The sequence below is a fragment of the Enhydra lutris genome, unplaced genomic scaffold, assembly GCF_002288905.1.
Source record: "Enhydra lutris kenyoni isolate GAN:26980312 unplaced genomic scaffold, ASM228890v2 scaffoldscaffold9, whole genome shotgun sequence".
Taxonomy (NCBI): domain Eukaryota; kingdom Metazoa; phylum Chordata; class Mammalia; order Carnivora; family Mustelidae; genus Enhydra; species Enhydra lutris.
Genome location: NW_019154093.1, coordinates 59,718,409 through 59,738,261, shown reverse-complemented (window position 1 = coordinate 59,738,261; position 19,853 = coordinate 59,718,409). Strand labels below are relative to the sequence as shown.

The following is a 19,853-nucleotide window of genomic DNA, read 5'->3' as shown; positions in this document are numbered from 1 at the left end:
CAATTTAAAATTCTATGGGAACTGGGAAGCTTTTCTTAGAGGCAGGAACAGAGTAAAATAAATATTAATTATAATGCAGATGACATCTTTTTCCAGTCGGCTCTGAGGTCTCCTACATACAAATGAGTATGTTGCCTTCTCTGGGGCTTTCCCACAGCTTACAGCGTGCACACCCTCCCTCTGTCCCCAAACTCAGGAGCGCAGACCTCCTCCTCCGAGGCTGCTGGGTCCTATTGTTACATCTGATTTGAAATGCACGCTCTAATGTCAGGCAGGCCTTGTGAGAGGAGACCCTGTGCTCCATTCCTCCTGGGCCGGAGCAGCTTTTTCTTTCTGGGAGAGCTGTTGAAATGCAGGTTTCCGTGTCAATCAAAGTTCGCAGCACGTTTGTGGAACTGGCTCTGTATGTCCAGAAAGTGTTTTCCAACCACCCCCCCCAGCCTGTCAAGAAGAGACTTGCTGGGGCCGTATGGGGTTGCAGAGACATTCAGTCCAGATTCGGAGCCATAGGCATGATTTGGGGAGCGGGCCACTGCAAGCTCGGACTGGTCCTGGTGCTGTAGCAGGACCAGAGGTGCTGGGCGGGCAGGTGGGCAGGTGTGCGAGGCCACCTGTGGACACGAGGCCATTCTCCTGAACTGCTTCCTTCCCAGGCGCCCACCCCCTACGCACCTGGGCGTCAGAATGAAGGCACCTCCAGGGAGAAGTGTTTCTTTTATATAACCAGACACGTCGCATTCTGGTATATCTGTGATAATAGTAACCTGTGCTGTCTGTGTCCCAGGGATGTTCCGAATGCTTTGCAGATATGGACCCATTCCATCCTGATGAACATCTCGTCTCATACTATCATCCCCATTTTGCAGACCAGGAGCCTGAGGCTCTGTAGAAAGATGAAGTCATTTAACGAAAACCACGCAGCCTGTCAGTGGCCCAGTGGCCTGTGGATGGGGGGAGAGGGCTGGCCGTTCTTACGTAGTGTGCTGTGACATCAGGGTCCTTAAAATGCTGGCAGCAGGAAGGGGGTAGCTAGACTCAGGTTTCCCTGAGAAGCAACAGTTATGGTAATGCACGAATTTATTAGTTGAAATTCAGTTTGGTCGGATAGGTGTGGGCCTCCCCTACCCCCTGCATCAGCCCCCAGAACAAACTACTGGGATGAGATGACATTTTGGAGGTGGAGCCGTGTGAGTTGGAAACCATGATACAGTAGCTACGAAACATCCCTCCCTTTCTTTCTCTCCTGCTCAAGGTATTCTTCTTACTTAATCTATGTCCATAGCCCCTTTTCTTGTACCTCACCCATCCCCCAACAAGAACTCTCACATTTCTGATGGCTCCATCCAACTCAGGCAAAGCCTTGGAGTAGGAGACATGAGGCCCGCCCACATCTTTCTCTCATGTGGGCGGTGGGGGAGTTGGTCACTCCAGTGAACCTGGCAGAGCTCACAGGCAGAATGTTCTTGATTTAAAGCCTAGCAGCAAATCTTTCTCTGGTGGGTGCACCCCAGCTACTGTGTGGTGGGGAGCTCGGGATGGCTGGATCCGGAGCCCGCACTGGGGCAGAGAAACTCGACTCTGCCTCCAGCCCTTGAGCCCACCCCCACCTCCTCCTCTCCTCAACACGAGGAGCTCGGGTCACACAGAGTCAGACCTGCCTTCTAGGCATGAAGTTCAGATGCAGGGGTGAGTAGTTAGAGAATGTGAGCATGGAGGAAAAGATGTGTTGCTACAATGTGCTTGTTAGTAACATCCATAGCATCTGTGTGAGATCGAGATATTCATGGGTTTTCTTGCTGTCTCTCTGGTAGTGAAAGAACATAAACCCAAAGGGCCAGTGAGGACGTATTACCATTCAGTGTAAACTTTCTGAGGGAGCCAGGCCCTACTGACCTGGCTCTGGGGTGTCAACGGTGCTCTCTGTAACAGAAGCCTGCTGTCCCGTGCTCACAGAATACTGAGAATGACTTGGGTCCAGAGAGTCTCTGAGGCACATGAATTCATAAGATGTCTGCAGAAACAAATGGGGAAGAGCTGGGAAACATGAGCTGAGAGAAGAGGCTATAAGAATGGGGCCAGATTGGTATGAAGAGCTTTTGTGTTCTTTCCTCTCCTGAGATTGGAAGGCACTGGAGTGATCGACCTGTACCACTCTTCGGCTGCCTCATGCATAATTCTGGGCCCGGCAGAAGATAACGATGTGTGTGATTGTGGGAATAGAGACTTCTCTTTTCTCCTTTTTTCCGCAGAAGAAAATCTCAGGAAGGCCAGGAGACTTCTTCTGGCATTAGTGGAATCAGTCAGAACTGTAAAGGACACTGGTAACCACACCCATGGGATAAACCATTGCTAAGAGCAGAGGTACTGCTGTGTTACCCTAAATTGCTAGAATTTCTTTTGTGGCCTCAGAGACCCCAAAACTAGCTGAGGCCATGACTGAAAGGGCTGCATTTCAGGAGCAAATTCATGTTTGCCCCAGATGGCCACATTGAGTGGAGGGGTGCGCTGTTAGCAGAAATTCTGGTCGTTGGGGGCAAGCCAATGGAATTCTGCCAACCTCACAGTCCCATGTGACCGATATATCCTGTGAAGCGGGAACGTCATTCTTCATCTCAGAGGAGCACAGATATCCATCACAGTGCTCTCAAAGATGCAAATGGATACATTTTGCCAAATTTTACAGTCACCCCTCACCCACCATGAGGTTGATAGCCCATCAAAGTACTTATATATCGTGGCACGATCGTAGTTGACAAGGGCAAGGCTCATAAAATATAGGCACTTCAGAAGAATAATAAAAGTTGCATTAATGTATGTGATTAAAAGAGTATGTGAAAGTTCTAGAAGGTATTCACCCCTGAAACAATTACTAATGTAATCATGAGGGTGACCCTGTGTGGGTGACTTCTGATTGCCTTGGTCAGCTGTTTGAGAGATGTTAACCACGTCTGAGGCTGAGGTAGAGACTCTCAGAAACCGATCTGGTTCTTTTTAGGGTAGTAGAACCAGCTCTCACTGGCTTGAAATGAAGAGTCCTCTTGCTCGCAATTGCTTGCTGGCGTGGATCTGTCTCCCACCCACCTTTCCTCCTTCTCCTCCCCACTCCCTTTCCTCCTGCCTCTTTATTTCCCTACCTCTCTCTCCACCCCAGCAGTAAATCTAGTCAATTGGGTAACCTCCTAACTTTGTACAAATTATGCAAGAGCTTAAGGGCATAGTTTTTGAAATCTGAGTTTCCATCTCAAGGTAGGGTCAATCTACCCGACCCCCCTTTTCTCTCCTTCCTGGGTACTTTCCTGCAGCGGCCGACAGTGCTGCATCTTCATAGTCCACAGTTGTGGGGAGAACAATAATTGTGGATATTCCTCTAAGGAATTAGGACAGAAGCAACAAGATAGCAGATTTTATATCTCTGGTAGCAAGTGTAAAGCAGTATTACGTCAAAATCTGGAGTGAAGGATTGTTGTTTATAAAATGTGAAGATATCTTGGCTATTTGTGAAGGATGCTGAGGAGAGAGGGGATGATGGTGGGAAGTGGCCTGGGTGTTGGGCATCAGGGAGGAAGGAGACTGACTGTAAAGAGAAATATGGGAATAGCTTTTTGGGTCTGGGTGAATACAGTTTGGGTGGAGGGTTAACTGGGGCATGACTCCTGATGACTACATTTTCAGACCTTAGGCCAAGAAGAAGTGGGCCCGGGGCACAGTACGAGGGAATCGGGCTCGGCAGAAAGACTGTCAGGGTGGCCGAATGGAAACTAGGGTCACAGCATCAGTTAGGAGTTTAGTTTAGCTGCCAGTAACAGGAACAACCAAAATATGGGCTTAAACGGGACAGAAGGTCATGCAGAATACCTGGAGGTGGGCAAACTGGAGCTGGCGTGTTAACCCCACCGTTGTGAGGGATCGGGCCTATTGGGGCCTCTGCTCCCCCACTCGGAGACTGTGGCTCCCTCCTCGTGTCCAAGATGGCGCCAACAGCTCCAGCTGTTAGGTCTCGGCTTAGAAGTCCCACTAAGCAGCAGTGCACCTTTCCTTGGCCACATGACGGCATTAAGGGAGGAAAATGGAGTAATGACGTCCTTGAGTTGTGTGGCAACACGCTCAGCTAACATGGGGCTTCATATAGTTTGCGACTAAAGAAGAGAAGCTCCATCAGGAAGAAAAAGCTAGAGAGGCCTCATCTTGGGGTATTGGTTCATTCAATGACTGCGGAGAGCCTAATTTGTTCAGCATTGCTGGAGGGCGGCAGGTGGGTTTTTCCACTCTCGTGAAACTTTAAATCCAATGGGAGGCGAGACAGAAAATAAACTATCAGGAAACGCAGCGTGGATGACAATGTGCAGTCTTCTCAATGAGGGGTCTTCCGATGTAACTACGGAGTTAAAGACAAGTGTGGAACAGCGCTGCCGGTGACTGCGGGCAGTTGACGTAGCCGGCCTTGGCATCTCTGTGATGCAGGTGTCTGCTCTGCGGGACGGGGAGTGGTGGTGAAGTGAGGGGGAGAAGTAAGCAACTGGTAAACCAGAGCCCCGCTTTGAGAGTGGTCCTGAGTCCTGCAGCCAGTGCCTTCCGGGGCCAACGTGCCCACTGAGACTTGAGGGCTGTAAAAATCCCAAGTCTGTTTCTTCTTCCTTGGGTGGAAAAGGGTCTGGGCTCCTTCCCTTGCTGCAGAGCAGAGCAGTGTGATGAGGAGAATTTGGAGATTCCTAGAAGCTTTTGAGGCCAAGGTGGGGAACTTGGGAAAACCCAAGGACACGGCATTTTCCTGCTGCCGTGACCTTCAGCCAGTGATCCCTGAGCCAGGTTTTGCTGGGAACCAGGCAGGAGTGCAAGTGCAGCTCTCATGTGAGTGGGCCTGGATTCTAAAGGGAATCTGGAGGCTCTGTTGCCCATCCAGACCCCTGCCCCGGCCACTGTGTGGCCACCTACATCCGTGATCCTCACTTAGACCTTCAGAGGCAAAAGACCAGTGTTTTCAGTTTCAAGTTCCAATCTGTCCTCAAAATGAAATATCAGAAAAAGGAAATTAAAAAGACCTACAAAATACAAAGTCAGACTTGTGTTAGTAGATTCAAGAGACAAAATCTTCTATCCGTTTCTAAAAAGTTTGTAAAGGCTAACTCAGTTCCCGAATTGCAGTTTGCCAGTAGCAAAGAACTCAGGGCCATTACCGTCGTCAGTGGGGGGACTGCACTTTGGGCTGCCATGTCCTACGGCTCTGGACTGTGGGCCAGCCAATGGGCGGCTGTCCTTCCTGCTCCCTGTTAGGACAGTTCCCAAGGAGAAGGAGGAAGGTCCCCTGGCTTGGTTGTGCCTCCCTCCCCGTTCATCTCTCTCTGGCGCCCCCTACCCCGCTCCCCTTGTCTGCAGCTGCTTTCTGAGCCCCCCCCCCCCCCCCCCCCCCCCCCCCTCCCTCGCCCTCCCCCCCCCCCCCCCCCCCCCCCTCCCCCCGCACAGGAAGGCTCTGGCCAGCTCTCCTACCAGAGTCCCTGTGTGTAGGTGAAAACGTTACCGCATGCTTGTAGCCAGAGAAATGAAAGGTCACAGCTAATTGTAATCATTATCCAGGCTCCCCAACCTGAACGAGGTTTTTGGCATAAACTGGCTTGACTAGCCAAGCAGCCAACCACGACGCAGGCTGGCCTTTCCAGCTGGCGGGCCTGGCCGTCCTGGACAGCGGGGGGACGTCACCATTGACCCTGTGTTGCAGTTCTCCAAGGAGAGGCACGTCATGGACAGGACCCCCGAGAGGCTGAAGAAGGAGCTGGAGGAGGAGCTGCTGCTGAGCGGCGAGGACCTGCGCAGCCACGCCTGGTACCACGGACGCATCCCCCGCCAGGTACCTGCTCCTTCCTGCCAGCGCACGCCCAGCCGTCCTCAGACACCACCACACGGACCGCCCCGCGGGGTCACCCTCCAGCGCCATGTTGGAGCAAGCCCCGGTTTTAGCTGAAAGCAAAGAGAGTCAAGTGGACTGTAGTAACTTAGGTCCGTCCCCAAGGAGACCTTGAGGAGAACTAAGGTCAGGAACCCAAAGCACGTTTCCACGTGCCGGGGAAGTGAATGGAGGAAAGTCCGGTGTTCTATGGTCTGCAGAGCTGGAGGGGGCAGGAGGCTGTGGCTGCAGGGGGATAATCTGAAGAGGTACAAGGCTGGCCTGTGGTTCAGATAATTGAACTCCTGGCTGGCAGCCTGCAGCCTCATAGCCTTTGGAGTTTCTCTCTTAAGTCAGTAGTTTAATTTCAGGTGAAGAGAGGGTATCATCGAGGCAGGTGGCAAAGAGCAGCAAGGCCGCTAGTGCCCTCGTGGGGCTGGTGACTATTCATTCTCCATCCCTCCCCTGCCCAGGCCCCTCTCTGGAGCTGGGAAGAAGAGGAATTACACCAACGATCATAGCCCCACGGCCTGGAATGTACTCTGTGCGGTTGTCATTTGGAGTGATAGCCGTGAGTGTTTTTTAATTTAAGATACAGAAACTGAAAAATATAAGTGCAGAATTAGGGCATAGAATTTCTTAGGTTTTTTTTTTTTTTTTTTCTAAAGATTTTATTTATTTACTTTACAGGGATCACAAGTAGGCAGAGAAGCAGGCAGAGAGAAAGGCGGGGGAAGCAGGCTCCCCTCTGAGCAGAGAGCCCGATGCGGAGCTCGATCCCAGGACCCTGGGATCATGACCTGAGCGGAAGGCAGAGGCTTTAACCCACTGAGCCACCCAGGCGCCCCTCTCTTAGGTTTTGATCATAACCTGATCTGTCCAGTCACTCACCCAGGACAACATGACAGGAAAGGGGCGGGTGGAGGGGGGAAGGGCATCATAGTTGTGACAATTTTTTTTAACGTAGCAAATCTCTCAGCACTATCAAAGAAATAATCTCTATTCTAACTTTTTTTTTAAAAAAAGTTTAAAATTGATTGTAGAATATACAGAGAGTAAAATGAAGAAAATGAAATTCTCACCCATAATTCTCCCTCGTGGAGATAGCCACTGTGAACATTTTGATATAATTCCTCCTTCTAGGCTTGGCAAGTATGAGATCATACCACATAGACTTTTGCAGCCCATTGTCTTCATTTAATGATACATTCTGGGCCTTTTGTGCTGCTGTGAAATAGTCTTCCCCACCACCCTCCACTGTATGTATGTCCATTGTGCACGTGCCCCACTCTTGGGCGGGCACCCTCACCAACAGGCTTTAAGATAATGACTATGTTTATAACTGTAATTATTTCCTCAGGCTCAATCCCAAGAAATGGAATTTCTGTGTGAAAACATATTCTTAAGGCAAAGATGCAAGTTTAAAGTAGCTGTGGCAGCACACTGTTGTGCGTGTGCTGATCCAGTGTTGGAATATCCTGGGAGAAATGTCCCAGTCTCATAAAACTCATGACCGTCACCACCATCCTTCTCTTTATGGTGATCGTAAACTTTCATCCCACTTGCCACAAGTGCAACTTTTCAGCTGCACGTCGTTTGATTGTTTAACGAACGGTCCACCGTACCAGTAATAATGGTAGTTACAGCTAACCCTTTACTCCATTAAATCTTCATAGCCACTGTGTAGGTGACATTAGCCCATTTTACAGGTGACGTAACTGAACCACAAAGAGATGACCTAACTTGTCCCAAGTCACCCAGCAGAGCCAGAGTGCAAACCCAGGCAGTCTGGCTGGAGGAACCGCCATCTGCAACACAGTATCGATCCTCCTTTTGCTATAAACACCAGCATCTTCATTGTTAACAGTTTTTGAGCCCCTGCTGTGTTCCAGGCACCGTCCTAGTGCTTTGACTAGATTGTATATGCAGATAACTCTCCTCCAGTGAGAGGAGACACGGAGCTGACTTGGTCAAAGGCCCCCCACTCCAGTCTCTGCTTCCACAGCCTCTGGCCTCCCTTGCGTGTGGACCCCTCCTCCTAGCCAACAGAACCCGCTCCTCCGCCTGTTGGGGGTGGGGAGGAGGATCAGGCTCCCTGGCCCTGCATTTCCTTCTTTAATTTTCTGTCACTTCACTTGCTTCAGGTCTGTGTACAGGTTATCTTCTCATGACACCTGCTGACCCACCCCGTCTCAGAGAGCAGCCCTCGTCCCCTCCCAGGCATTTCTTATCCCCCTTCCCGATTGACTTTTTTCCTTACCTTTACAACATCTGACCGGCCATCCCTGCCACTTACTTACCGGCTGAGGTAGCAGGATCTCCACTCACCACAAAGGCCTCATGACGGTGGAGATGTTGGGAGGCCAGTGGGCTCCCCCTCCCCGCCCTAAACCCGGCACCCCCAGCAGGACTCCTGGCGCCTTGTTGGTGGGCGTCCAGTAGTTCTTAGGTGAATGCCTGGGTCTTCTAAGAATTTGGCGTTTGAGAAAACAAAGAGCCCACCGAAGAAGAAGAGACAGAATAGCCTTGTCTCCTGTCGGCCCCAAGAAGCGGAGCGCGGTGCCGCTTTAACAGGAATGTTTGCTTGCCCTTCCGACTCCTCTCCATTTTGTCCCGAAGGTGTCGGAAAACCTCGTGCAGCGGGATGGCGACTTCCTGGTCCGTGACTCTCTGTCCAGCCCCGGCAACTTCGTGCTGACCTGTCAGTGGAAGAACCTGGCTCAGCACTTCAAGATCCGCCGGACGGTGCTGCGGCTCAGCGAGGCCTACAGCCGCGTGCAGTACCAGTTCGAGACCGAGAGCTTCGACTCCATCCCCGGCCTGGTGCGCTGCTACGTGGGCAACCGCCGGCCTATCTCGCAGCAGAGCGGAGCTGTCATCTTCCAGCCCGTCAACAGGACGGTGCCCCTGCGCTGCCTGGAGGAGCGCTACGGCGTCTCGCCGGGCCGGGCGCGGGACGGAAGCCTCCCTGAGGTCCGGCCGGACGCGGGCAAGAGGCTGAGCCTCACCATGGGCGGTGTGCAGGCCCGGGACCAGAGCTCGCCCCAGGGGAACCTTCTCAGGTGGGTCAGGGCCTCGCTGGGTGTGTGTGTTGGGGGGGGGTGCCGGGACCAATGGAGGCCCTCGGGACAGGCCCACGCTTTGGTGAGACGGGTGAGGAGCAGTAAGAGGCACTCCTAAGGGTGCCACCTGTTACTGGAACAGCTGCCACGAGACAGCGCGTGCTGAGCTCCCAGCTGAGTTGGGCATGCATGAGATGAGACAGTTGCTGAGGAATGGGAGGCCTGGCCAGGAGAGCTCTGTGAAGAAGGAGGACTCTGGCTGCTCTGAGGACCTGGGAACATTTGGACACACACTGCAGAGGGGAAGGGCGCTCCAGGCATGGGGCTCAGCTCCAGGCATGGGGCTCAGCGTGTGCAGGGCTATAGGAGAGGACACGCGGGTAGATTGGTGGGGCCCAAGCAAAGGGCCCAAGTAAGGGCCCAGTAGGGGCAAGCTTAGGGAGTTGACCCCAGCCAGATCACGGAGGCCTGAAAGTCAGGCTGAAGGGTTGGAACGAGCCTCAGAGACTTGACATGGTGAAGGTCCCGAGAATGGAGCAGGGTAGCCATGTGTGGGAGGGGCAGGGAGGGAGCTCAGAGAAGGAAGACCTCTGTCAGTGAGTCGTGAGGGTCAGGCTGTGCAGGGGTAGAGGAGGGAGAGCCTGGGACCTTGGCTTCCTGGGACTCTTGTGCCATGTGGGGAAGGTTGGAGAGAGGCGAGTCAGAGGGGGCAGACTCAGAGGAAAAACCAGTTGCTGCATCTGAGATACAGCCGTAGGCTTATCTCTGAGTGCCAGCGTCCAGCAACAGACTGGAGGTATGGGAGGGGAGTTCAGCCTGAAGGCTTAGATTTGGGCTTGGTCCACATGGAAAGGGTGATTGACCTGGTGAGAAAAGACGAGATTCCTGAGATGGGAGACACTGAGAGACTGGGGGCTATGCCCAAACCTGGGCACACAGGAGAGAAGATTCCAGAGAATTGGAGGCCTGGCTGAGGCACCCTGCCTTGACGGCCAGTGCTGTGTGCTGTCTTCACATAGGATCTGTCTCTCAGGGAGCTGGGTGCCTGTGCTGCCATCTGACCATTCGAGAGAAGGAGAGCAGGGAAAAGGCGGGCCTGGGAGGGTGTAGACTAGCTCCAGCCCCTTGGTGACACCCTTCTCTGACTCCGTGGCCTCTGAACTCACGTGCCTAAACCAAGGATTCAGAAGCAAAACACAGGACTCTGGGCAATACACATGAGGCCGTGCGCTACTGCAAAACTCTGGTCCATGTTGGGCAGGTTCTGGCTGGGGACCCTGCCTGCCTGGCCACAGATGCTGGTCCGCCACTGATCAAGCTACTTACCTTCTCTGGGCCTCACTCTCCCCAACTGGAATGATGGGGTTCCAGATGACTGAAGACTTGTAAAGTGCTTAGAACAGTGCCAAAGGGCTATGTAGGTGTGAATAATCATAATAAGTATTATTTTGGGAGGGCAGTAGAATGTAGGACTCAGTTGCAGGGAGGAAGGCAAGAATTGATAAACAGAAATTCTCCTTTTCTTAGTAATAAGAATGGACTTGAGATCCCTCAAAAATATTGAAGAGGTGCTTCTTCCTTTGTTTCTTTTTTGAGTGTGGGAATTGGCTGCTTAACTGAGGAAGAGGAAGGTAATGTCATGAACGGAGCCAAGGAGCATTGGGCAATGCCCAGAACCCCTGCCTGGGGCAGTGCTGGGCAGGAAGGCCTGCCTCCTGGTCTGTGCTCAGTGACCCAGATTTAGAAGAGAAATTTATTTTTTAAGATAAGGAATAGAAGACTGAGAAAGTCTCTCGATCAATGAGGCAGGCCCAACAGAGCCACTCTTGCCTGCCCAGTGAAAGCAGAGTTTTTTGAGCCCTGCCCCTTCTTGGCCGGAGCAGCAGAAGGTCTGACCGTGGGGGCGGGGTGGGCTCTGCAGGGAAGTGCCTCCCCGCTGCCATGCGCCCTGCCCTCCCCCACCCTCCAGCCCACACCTTACCTGACGTTGGCCCGCTGGTGGGGTTTCTGGGCCAGTAGAGTCTGGCTGCTCTGAGGATCGCTGCAGAAATACCACTTAGCTGAAGCCACTGCCTTTTGGAATTTGCCCTCTGCCCTGCCTTATCGCTGAGGGCTTGCTGGAATTTCTCTGTTGCTGGGAGTTTGGGGTTTTTGGGGGTAGGAGGGTGTTTGCTTTTTCCTTTGTCGCTTGCAAAGGTAGGAAAGAACTTAGGGATTTCGGTAACCTAAGCTTGTGGGAGGGCAAATTAAAGTTCATTGCAACTTGACTGGTGGGGTGCAGTCTCTTCTTAGCAAAGGAGAGATTCTGTTTGTGGTGGCTAGAGAACCTCCTGGTCTAAGTAGGCAGGGGAGCAGGGGGGTTACTAGCAAGTTGTGTGGAAGGTGATATTTCCTTGCTTCCCTGCGTGGCTGTGCTCTGTGCCTCCCAGTGCGGGGCACAGTGAAGGACGGGCCCTTCCCCAGCTCAGCAGGAGGCCGGCTGTGGGGCCCTGGTCCTTCCAGGAGGACGAGAGGGACTTTATTTGCGGGACATGGCGAACTTGTGCTGAAACGCAGACTGCCCCAAGGCTTCCTTCCTAACTGACACCAGGAGGCATGGTGGAAAACGCCTTTCAGTTAAACAAGTCATTCCTCCTGGGTCTGTAAGTAATTTTAAGCTCTGTTAAAAAGTACACATTCTGGTTCATCACATTTTCCTGAGAGGATCATGAGATCTGTGCTCTGCTCTGCTCAGCCGGATGGAAGGGCTCAGAGGACCAGATTGGATTGGTCCTGGGGAACGTGGGGATGGAGCCCGGGGCACAATCCTGTGTTAACTAACCGCCCCCAGCAGTCATTTCCTCCTCCAACAGATATTCCTCTACTGCTGGGATGTGCGGTACCCCTCGGCCTTCTCGTAAAAACTTTCCATGACGCTGCCTGAAGGTTTTATGATTTAATGACACGTTTTTGCTCCACTTATCTTTGGCTTCAGAAATAAAGAGAAGAGTGGTAGCCAGCCAGCCTGCCTGGATCACATGCAGGACCGACGAGCCTTTTCCCTCAAAGCGCACCAGTCGGAAAGTTACCTGCCACTTGGTAGGTCTTGGGACCTTTTCTGGGAGGAGGGTGGCAGTGTTAGCCTGATTTCCTTCAGGCTGTTTCCCGCTCCTTCTGGTCCCCTGGTGTGGGGACAACACAAGGCTTTGCCCTGTAGGCTGGAGGGGAAGGGGTTTGTGAAACTCTGTGGGAGACGGGTCACTTGATGTCTCTGTGGGAGACGGGTCACTTGATGTCTCTATGGGAGACGGGTCACTTGATGTGTGCTAGCTAGCTTTTAAGCCTTACTACAAACCTTCCCAGTGGGAATGATTATTCTCTTCTCCTTGTTGAGGACACTGAGGCACAGAGGTGACATAACTCCTCCAGAGTTACCCGTCCGGCCCCCAGTGAAGCTGGCATTTGAACCCAGGTTTTCTGACGCACGGCTCACCTGCTAACTGGTAGTCTTCATGACAGAGGAGCCTCTCTCTGTGCCCTCCCTGGGTGGAGGGGGCTGGGTCAGAGCTGGGCTTCTTGGAGAACCCTTCCTCCTCTCCATTCTCCTTTTGCAGCCAGAGGAGTGAGGAGCTGTGGGATGGGGGCAGACCTTGTAAGCAGCAGTGTTAGTGAGCCAGGGATGGCTGGTCATTCATTATTTTTATAACTGACCCTCCTTGGGACCACAGGGTGATTTTCTTCATGCCCCGTGGTGAACCACTTCCTTGTGGGATAGCTCAGCATCTTGTCCCCCACTTCCTAGGGTGCCTCCGGCTCTCCCTCTAGGCTGGCTGGACCCACCCTGGCCATGAGAGTGATTCAGGCCCTCATGCTCTGTGACTAAAGACTTCTGTTTCTTAGGGCAAGACTAGATTACTAACTGCCCTCCAGGCGCCATGCCTTGTCCTTGACTGGACTAGCCTTCTCTGACCATAAAGTGACACTGCGGCCCAGCTGCTGGAAGTCACTGGGATTCAGAATCCCCCAGAAGTGGGGTGCGGCCAGCCAGCCCTTGAAATGCTCTGGATGGCACTAGATTGGGCATGGGGTGGTCCTACCGTGTTATCTCTGGGAAGTGACAACTGAAACCCCAAGGGCGTGAATGGAGGAGATGTCACTCCAGGTTTGCCTTGTGTTCCCCCACTCAGCTGAGCTTTTCCTGACCCTCACTTTCCCTCCACAGGCTGCAAGTTGCCCCCTCAGTCCCCGGGGGTGGACACAAGCCCCCGCCCAAACTCACCCGTTTTCAGGACGGGCAGCGAGCCCACCCTGAGCCCCGCACTGGTTCGGAGGGTCTCCTCGGACACTAGGGCAGGGGAGGCCCTGCGGGGCTCAGACAGCCAGCTGTGCCCCAAGCCACCCCCCAAGCCCTGCAAGGCACCCTTCCTCAAGGCTCCCCCATCTCCATCCACCTGGCTCAACTCGGAGACCAACTACTGTGAACTGAACCCAGCCTTCGCTGCAGGCTGTGACAGGGGCACGAGGCCCCCCATCTGTGCCCAGGACAGCTACGTGGAGCTGCTGAAGGCCAAGCAGAACGGGAGGCTGGGTCCCCGGAACTCTGGCACCAGCTACTTGATCCTCGAGGATGACGGGGTGGGCCCTTGGGAGGCAGTGGCCATGCAGATGGACCGGAGGCCAGAGGAGGGTGAGGCTGAGTTCGTGCTGCCCCGTCTGGAGACGGCCTCCTCATTCAGACCCAATGACTTTGAGTCGAAGCTCCTTCCTCCTGAGAACAAGCCCCTGGAAATGGCAATGCTGAAGAGGGCGAAAGAACTGTTCACAAAGCACGACCCCAAGGTCATCGCCCAGCACATGTTGAGCACGGACTGTGTGGTAAGTGCCTGGGCAGGGGATTTGGCTGTCTTCGGAGAGTTCAGACAGGGATGGAGGGCTGGCTTCGCTCCACCTCGCCCTTGAAGTGTGTGGCTCAGAGAAAAAGTCAGAAGATAACCTGGGTGGGGATTTATTTAAACAGTGGGAAGTGCAGGCCTGGGACAACCTTTGCCCAGGCTGGAAGCTTGTAAAACTCCCCTCAGGCAGAGGGATGGCGGGCTGGCCAGGCCTTCCCCACCCCCACGCTCCCCCATCCCCCCCCCCCAACCCCCCCCCCCCCCCACTGCCCGCCACCAGCTGCAGGGTCTTCCCTGGCCTCAGCTCTGTCAGAACTGGGAGAGTCAAGTCCAAGGACAGAGGACTGTAGATGAAAATGTACTTTCTGGAGTCATAAAGCCTAGGTTATTTTTATTTTATTATACGTGATGCATTCTGTGGACATATACACACACGTCATACATTTATTGTTACTCAAATGGGCTTGAGAATAGACATTTTAAAATTTACCCTGTTTTTTTTTTTTTTTTACAAGTAATACTTGCTCAATTTAGAAAAATTATGAAATACAGTTTAAGAGAAAAGAAAAAATTACACAAGGTCTACTTTCCTGATGATCACCGTGGTTAACATTCGTTCTGCAAACGGATACATGTAAATAATTTCATGCACATATGTGTGTTTACCACAGGCCTGAACAGATGATTCTGTTTTATTGTACTTTTTTTCTAGACATACGATTTTAAACCCTGAGTCTTTGACTGAACAACATAGTATGATTATCTTTTCATGTGACTAAATAAATATATGTTTACATCATCATCAGTTTTGACAGTAAGCATTTCTTTTAGATATGGGCAGTTTTTGTTCATAAGTGACCCTATGGCAAGGTTATCCTTTAGAGACATCTTTCTAGAAAGCAAGTGTCTTAGACTGGGAGGGACTCAGCCTACCCCTCAGTTACAGAGACAGATCTAAGTGTTGGAGCAGCAGGTAAGACTTTACTTAGTGAAATTTAAAGCCCTTATTTGTTCAGGAAGTCAGTTACCTTCAAAGTTCAGGGCCTGTTTAGGAACTGAGTTTTCCTAATGACTCAGGGCAGGAAGTGTAGTCTCTGAGCAGCCCGCTGGGGAGTCCCTAGTTGGAGCTCACAGGGGGACAGAAGGCCTCCCAAAACAGCCTTGAGGAACTTGAAGCAGGTGCTAGCTGTTCTGAGCTCTACAACCCAGCGCCTGGAAGTGGGTCTGAGGGATCTCTCAGTACCTAGTTGGCAGGCCTGGGGGCGGGGTGTGTGTGTATCACAGGGGGTGGGAACGCCCTGGGGAACAGACCCGGAGAGGGGCCAGGCTGAAGAACAAGGGTTTGTTCACGTGGTGGTTTGGGCGTCCTTGGTCAGTGCTCACAGATCATATTAAATGCTTACCTCACTTAAAAGCGGGCTAAACCCGTTCGGGCAGTAAGAGGATTTAAGACTCCTGTTCTGTTTCCTGGCCTGGACTCTAGGACTCCAACAGGCCAGGAGTCTGGTGTGAACCTGCCTGAGTTCTCCACAGAGGGAGGTCCTCAGAGAAACACGGATCAGGGTTGACAGAACAGCCCAATTCCCAGGAGGAAATGAATCCTTCTTCCCTGTGACTTCAGACAGTGCTTGGAGGATCTAGGAGGGTCTAGGAGGAGGTGAAATGCCTCACTGTCCTTTGGCAGGAGAGTCTGGAATGTTCCCACCACTTTGGCAGCCATGAATCTAGGGTTCAGATCTGTTCTCGACTGAAGGAACATGAAGCCTGCCCTTTTTCTTGTTTGGTTTCTTTCTTTGCATTTTGTCCTTCTGGTCGGGCCCCTCTCCCCTGTTTGCCTTTAGGCACCCCTGGAAGAAGGGCTGGATAGAGCCCCCTGGCAGTAAGGTGGAGACTAGGAGCAGAAAGCCGCTGGACTCTGCTCACCTTCAGTCTCCCAGGGCAGGGCTGTTAATAGTCTTCCTGCCTCCCTCCGGAGTCCACTGCCATTTCCTTTTTCTCTTCCTGAAACCACTGACTTTAGGGCTTTGCCAACAAAGCCGACACAGCATCTCTGAGGGACATAGACGGGCTGTTGTTACGCACTCCAAATGTAGGGACCACCTGATAGGGCCACTCAGAAGCTGAGAAGAGACACTGGACAGTGTTTGGGGCCCAAGCGCTGGTTCCCACCCACTGCAGAGCCCGGGGCTGATGCCCGCAAAGGCCATCATGACAGTGGCTGGCCCTGAGTGCCTCACGGCTGCCTGTCTTGCAGTGTCCAGCCCCTCCTGGGAAGAGCTGGGTGGGGGGGCATCCACTAAGTCCCTCTCACCCTGCAGATGGGCACTATCCTGGCCTGCCCCTGAGTGCAGCCTGTCTCCTACCCATTAGTTGCAGTATCTAGAAGTGGGGCCCCGTAGATGAGAGTTGGCCTCTGGGGATGAAATCCCTGCGTCTAATTCAGGCTCTCAGCTTTCCGGTTCTTTCTATCCCCACCTGTAAAAGGAGGCAGCTGCCCAGGTGGTTGTGAGGATTACGACTAAATGAAGTAACTTATGTAGACCCGTCTACTCACCATGCCCGGCCAGAATGAGGCTAGGTGTTGGCTAGCGTTGGGTATTTAGCCTTGCTTGAGCACCTGCTGTGGGGTGGGGGGGGGGGGGATGTGAGCAGGGGGACAACAGTGATACGGGGCTTCAGACCACAGCCCAGGTGGGAAATGCTCTGCAGGGGAAGACACAGGAACTGTGGGGCCTCTGAAGCACGGTCTTAAACGTGGAGGAAGGAGGGGACGTCTGAGATGAGTTTTAAAGACTGAATAGGAATTGACCAGAGGAAGAATGCAAAAAGCGTCTTCTGGGTGGCAAGCGGCGGATGTGTGCAGACTCCGCTGTCAAGGGTTGGGTTTACAGAGGACTCACTGTGTGGGCAGTGAAGGTGGGGATGGAGTGGGGAGAGGAAGGGACTCTCAGGTCTTTCCTTGGGTGTTAAGTCTCTACTTCTGGGCTCATTCCAGGTTGTTGCTTCAAGGCACTTTGCAGTTCAGTGTGGGGACAGGCCTGTGAGTGCATAGGGCAGATCAGAGTCCTCTGCTAAGGGCAGCAGAAATGGTAGGCAGAGCCAGGCAGCCTCACTGCAATTCAGAAGATCCCTTGGCAGCTGGGAGGAGGGGCAGGCCCCCGCCAGCACCCCCGTGGGTCACAGCAGCAGCTCCCTCAGGCAGTCTGGAGATCCTGCAGAGCGAGGATAGCTGAGATCAGAAGAGCAGAGGGAGGCTGGAATGCCCCGTCCGGGAGTGCTGAGGTGGCGTGCCAGGTGCGTCTCATAGTAGATCCTCTGGAAGCGTCCATCCCTCCTCTCTGAGCTACACGGCTCTGGGCATTTTCCCAGAGGGCCAGATCCAAGTTCTGCAGCGGGAGCTCAGGAGCCCCTTGTCCTCACTCAGCCTTGAGGCAAGCAGCTGTCGGTGTACCCTGGCAAACCCCCAGGAAAGTGAGCGGGGGTTGCATGTTCACACTGAAGGAAACCGACTTGGAGGCTTTTCTCTCAGAGCAGGGATCATTCTGGTTAGTAGTGCTTCGGGCACAAAACTGAGTCAGTGATAACCATTTGAATCTCATTACACAGACTATGTGTGAATTGGAGGGTGCCCACCACTCGGAGGCTGGGTTTGGAGGCTCTGATGGTGTAGCTATCTAAACAAGCAAGCGGAGTGTGTGACCACAGGTGGCTGGGGGATACATCTGGGTTGCCTGACCATGCTCAAGGTGTAAATCCCATTCCAGAGATCTGGCCACAATTCTTCCCTCCTCTACATGCCAGTGGTTCACAACTCATATTTTCAAGTGGCTTTAAAGTCATTTGATCTTCTGCAAAGTCCTTGAGAAAGGCGAAGCTAGCAGCTGCGTTAGAGAAGGAGACACTGAGGCCCAGAGAGCATAGTAGGAATCTGGCACCCTGTTCCCCAGTCTGCCTCTGCATAGCTAATTCCCACAGCTCCACTTCCCCAGGGCTGACAGTGGTTCCTCTGCTCAACCACAGAAGTTAGGGATCCGGGTTGTTAATATCAGCCAAACGTCAGGTGTTTTTTGTAGCCTGTTACGAAGACATCTGGACTGATGCCTGGGATCATTATAGTCGAGGACAATTCCAGCAGGAGGAGGAGGAGGAGGAATCGTTCTGTGCCTGCCACGTGTCCAGACTCGATCGGAAGCACCGTGCCTGGTGGTTGCCTCATTAGACATCAGGATGCTGCAAAGTGTCGTTAGCCTGGTATTGTCAAGATGCAGAGACTCGGCTATAACGTTTCGAGGCAACGTGTGATGAATACGAATGGTCACTTATACCTGGTGCCGGTAGACAGTGATTATGCACTAGAGGCAAGACCAGGAGCTGGCTGGGACAGACAAAGGTTTTCTGTAAGGAAGGCCTCCTAGGGGGAGAAGTGGGTGTGCTTGAGACCTTGGGTTTCAAATTGCTGTGCGTGTTTCTAATGGTTTCCAGACGTATGGTGCCTTGACTGAGCTCAGGAGAGATGTAATTAAGGGTAACAGTGGCCAGCCCTCCTGGGAAGTGAGAACACAAACAGCAGACCTGGCGGCAGAGGCGCAAGCCCTTGGCCTGGTCACTGTCCCACCATAGCGACTTCCCACCCAGTGTGCTCGCAGCCCTGCCGCCGGCAGCGGGACCCGGCCCCTGGTGGCCAGGAGCTGGCAGGGCGACGCCGTTGGCCAGAAACACCAGATCTGCAGACTCTACGGACTGTGCTAGGGGCTTTTCTCTCTGGTTTTCGATTCCCATGGTGTCTTGGAATCCTTCTAATCTCGTCTAGAAACTCTGTGCGGATGCTGCTACCTGAAAGGAAATGCAGCAAGCACATCCACACCATCCCGGTTTCGTGTCTTTCTTTTCACATGCTACGTTCGTGTTCATGGTGAGCCCGCTCCCTGATCCAGTCCGTCTCCGCTTGTGTTCTCAACAGGTCACGAGGATACTTGAAGTCTCGGAAGAGATGAGGAAGAACATGGGCGTGAGCTCAGGTCTGGAGCTCATCACCCTGCCTTATGGCCACCAGCTGCGCCTGGACATAATTGAAAGGTGAGCCGTGCCGGCGCACCCCTCCCACCCCCAATTTCGGGCCCATCAGCACAGCAGCTTTTGGAACCAATGGGGGCCCAGCACCAACCCGGCCAGGAGCCTTTCCCTTCTCCCAGAAGCCTTAGCCACAGAATTCCTAGAGAGGCACAAAGTAGCTGGCACAGAGGAAGTCAGGGAACAAAGAACACGGTCCTGTCCCTGCTCCAGGAGGGGATGGAGGACGGAAGAGACCGTTGGCCCGCACTAGCAGAAGTCACCCCTGTCGCCAGCCTGGGTGGAGCGGACATCTTGCCCCCCACAGCTCCACCTCCCTGAGCGGCGGCTGCTCTGTCCCTCTGGAGTTCAAGACCACACCAGGACGAAGGAGTTCGTGGGAGAGGTTGGGAAGAACAGAGTCTGAACGGTGTTTTCTTTGAGAGGTTGGCAGGGGATGGCAGCGCTCAGGGCCCCCAGCCTCTGAAGACTCACTGCCCCCTTCTCCCAGTGTCCCCAAAACCCGGGCTGCCCATGAAACCCACATGCTGCAGCGTTGGAGGTTTAGAAATCAAAACGACAGAAATAGCGAGGCCTGTTTTTAAGAGAAGTGCTAGACTAGATTCCCGCATTGCCGCAGACGCTGGACTTGTTGACACACGTGAAAAGACCGTTGATTTGGGCAAGACTGTCTTGTTATCTTAAGTGTCCTATTTTTCCAGCCAGTTTCCTCATTGTCACGATACAAACATGAGTTGCAATGGACACCCGGACATTCTAGGTCACTAGTGCCATCCAGTCCGTCCTGTCGGCTGAAATGTGGCAACTGAGGGACACGCTGTTGTATTTTCCTGTGGACTGTTTCTGGTGTAAACAGCCGCATGCGGCTGGGGATGGCGCAGTCCTAGGATGTCAGCCCCTAGAAAGTAAACAGTGTGTTTCAGGGAGCCTGGGGGATCCACACAACCGCTTTCTAGGGTCCCTGGCCAGAAA

General features: G+C 53.1%; 1 protein-coding gene across 2 annotated transcripts in view; it reads left to right on the top strand.

Moving 5' to 3' along the window:
* Positions 1–19,853, top strand: part of LOC111143032 (breast cancer anti-estrogen resistance 3) — a 109,593-nt gene that overhangs the window by 74,294 nt on the left and 15,446 nt on the right. For both annotated transcript variants that reach the window (XM_022496453.1, XM_022496454.1), the window contains 5 exons: positions 5,714–5,842; positions 8,498–8,940; positions 11,915–12,018; positions 13,142–13,794; positions 18,772–18,887. In XM_022496453.1, the coding sequence (XP_022352161.1) occupies positions 5,714–5,842; positions 8,498–8,940; positions 11,915–12,018; positions 13,142–13,794; positions 18,772–18,887 (1,445 nt within the window). The remainder of the gene's footprint in view (positions 1–5,713; positions 5,843–8,497; positions 8,941–11,914; positions 12,019–13,141; positions 13,795–18,771; positions 18,888–19,853) is intronic.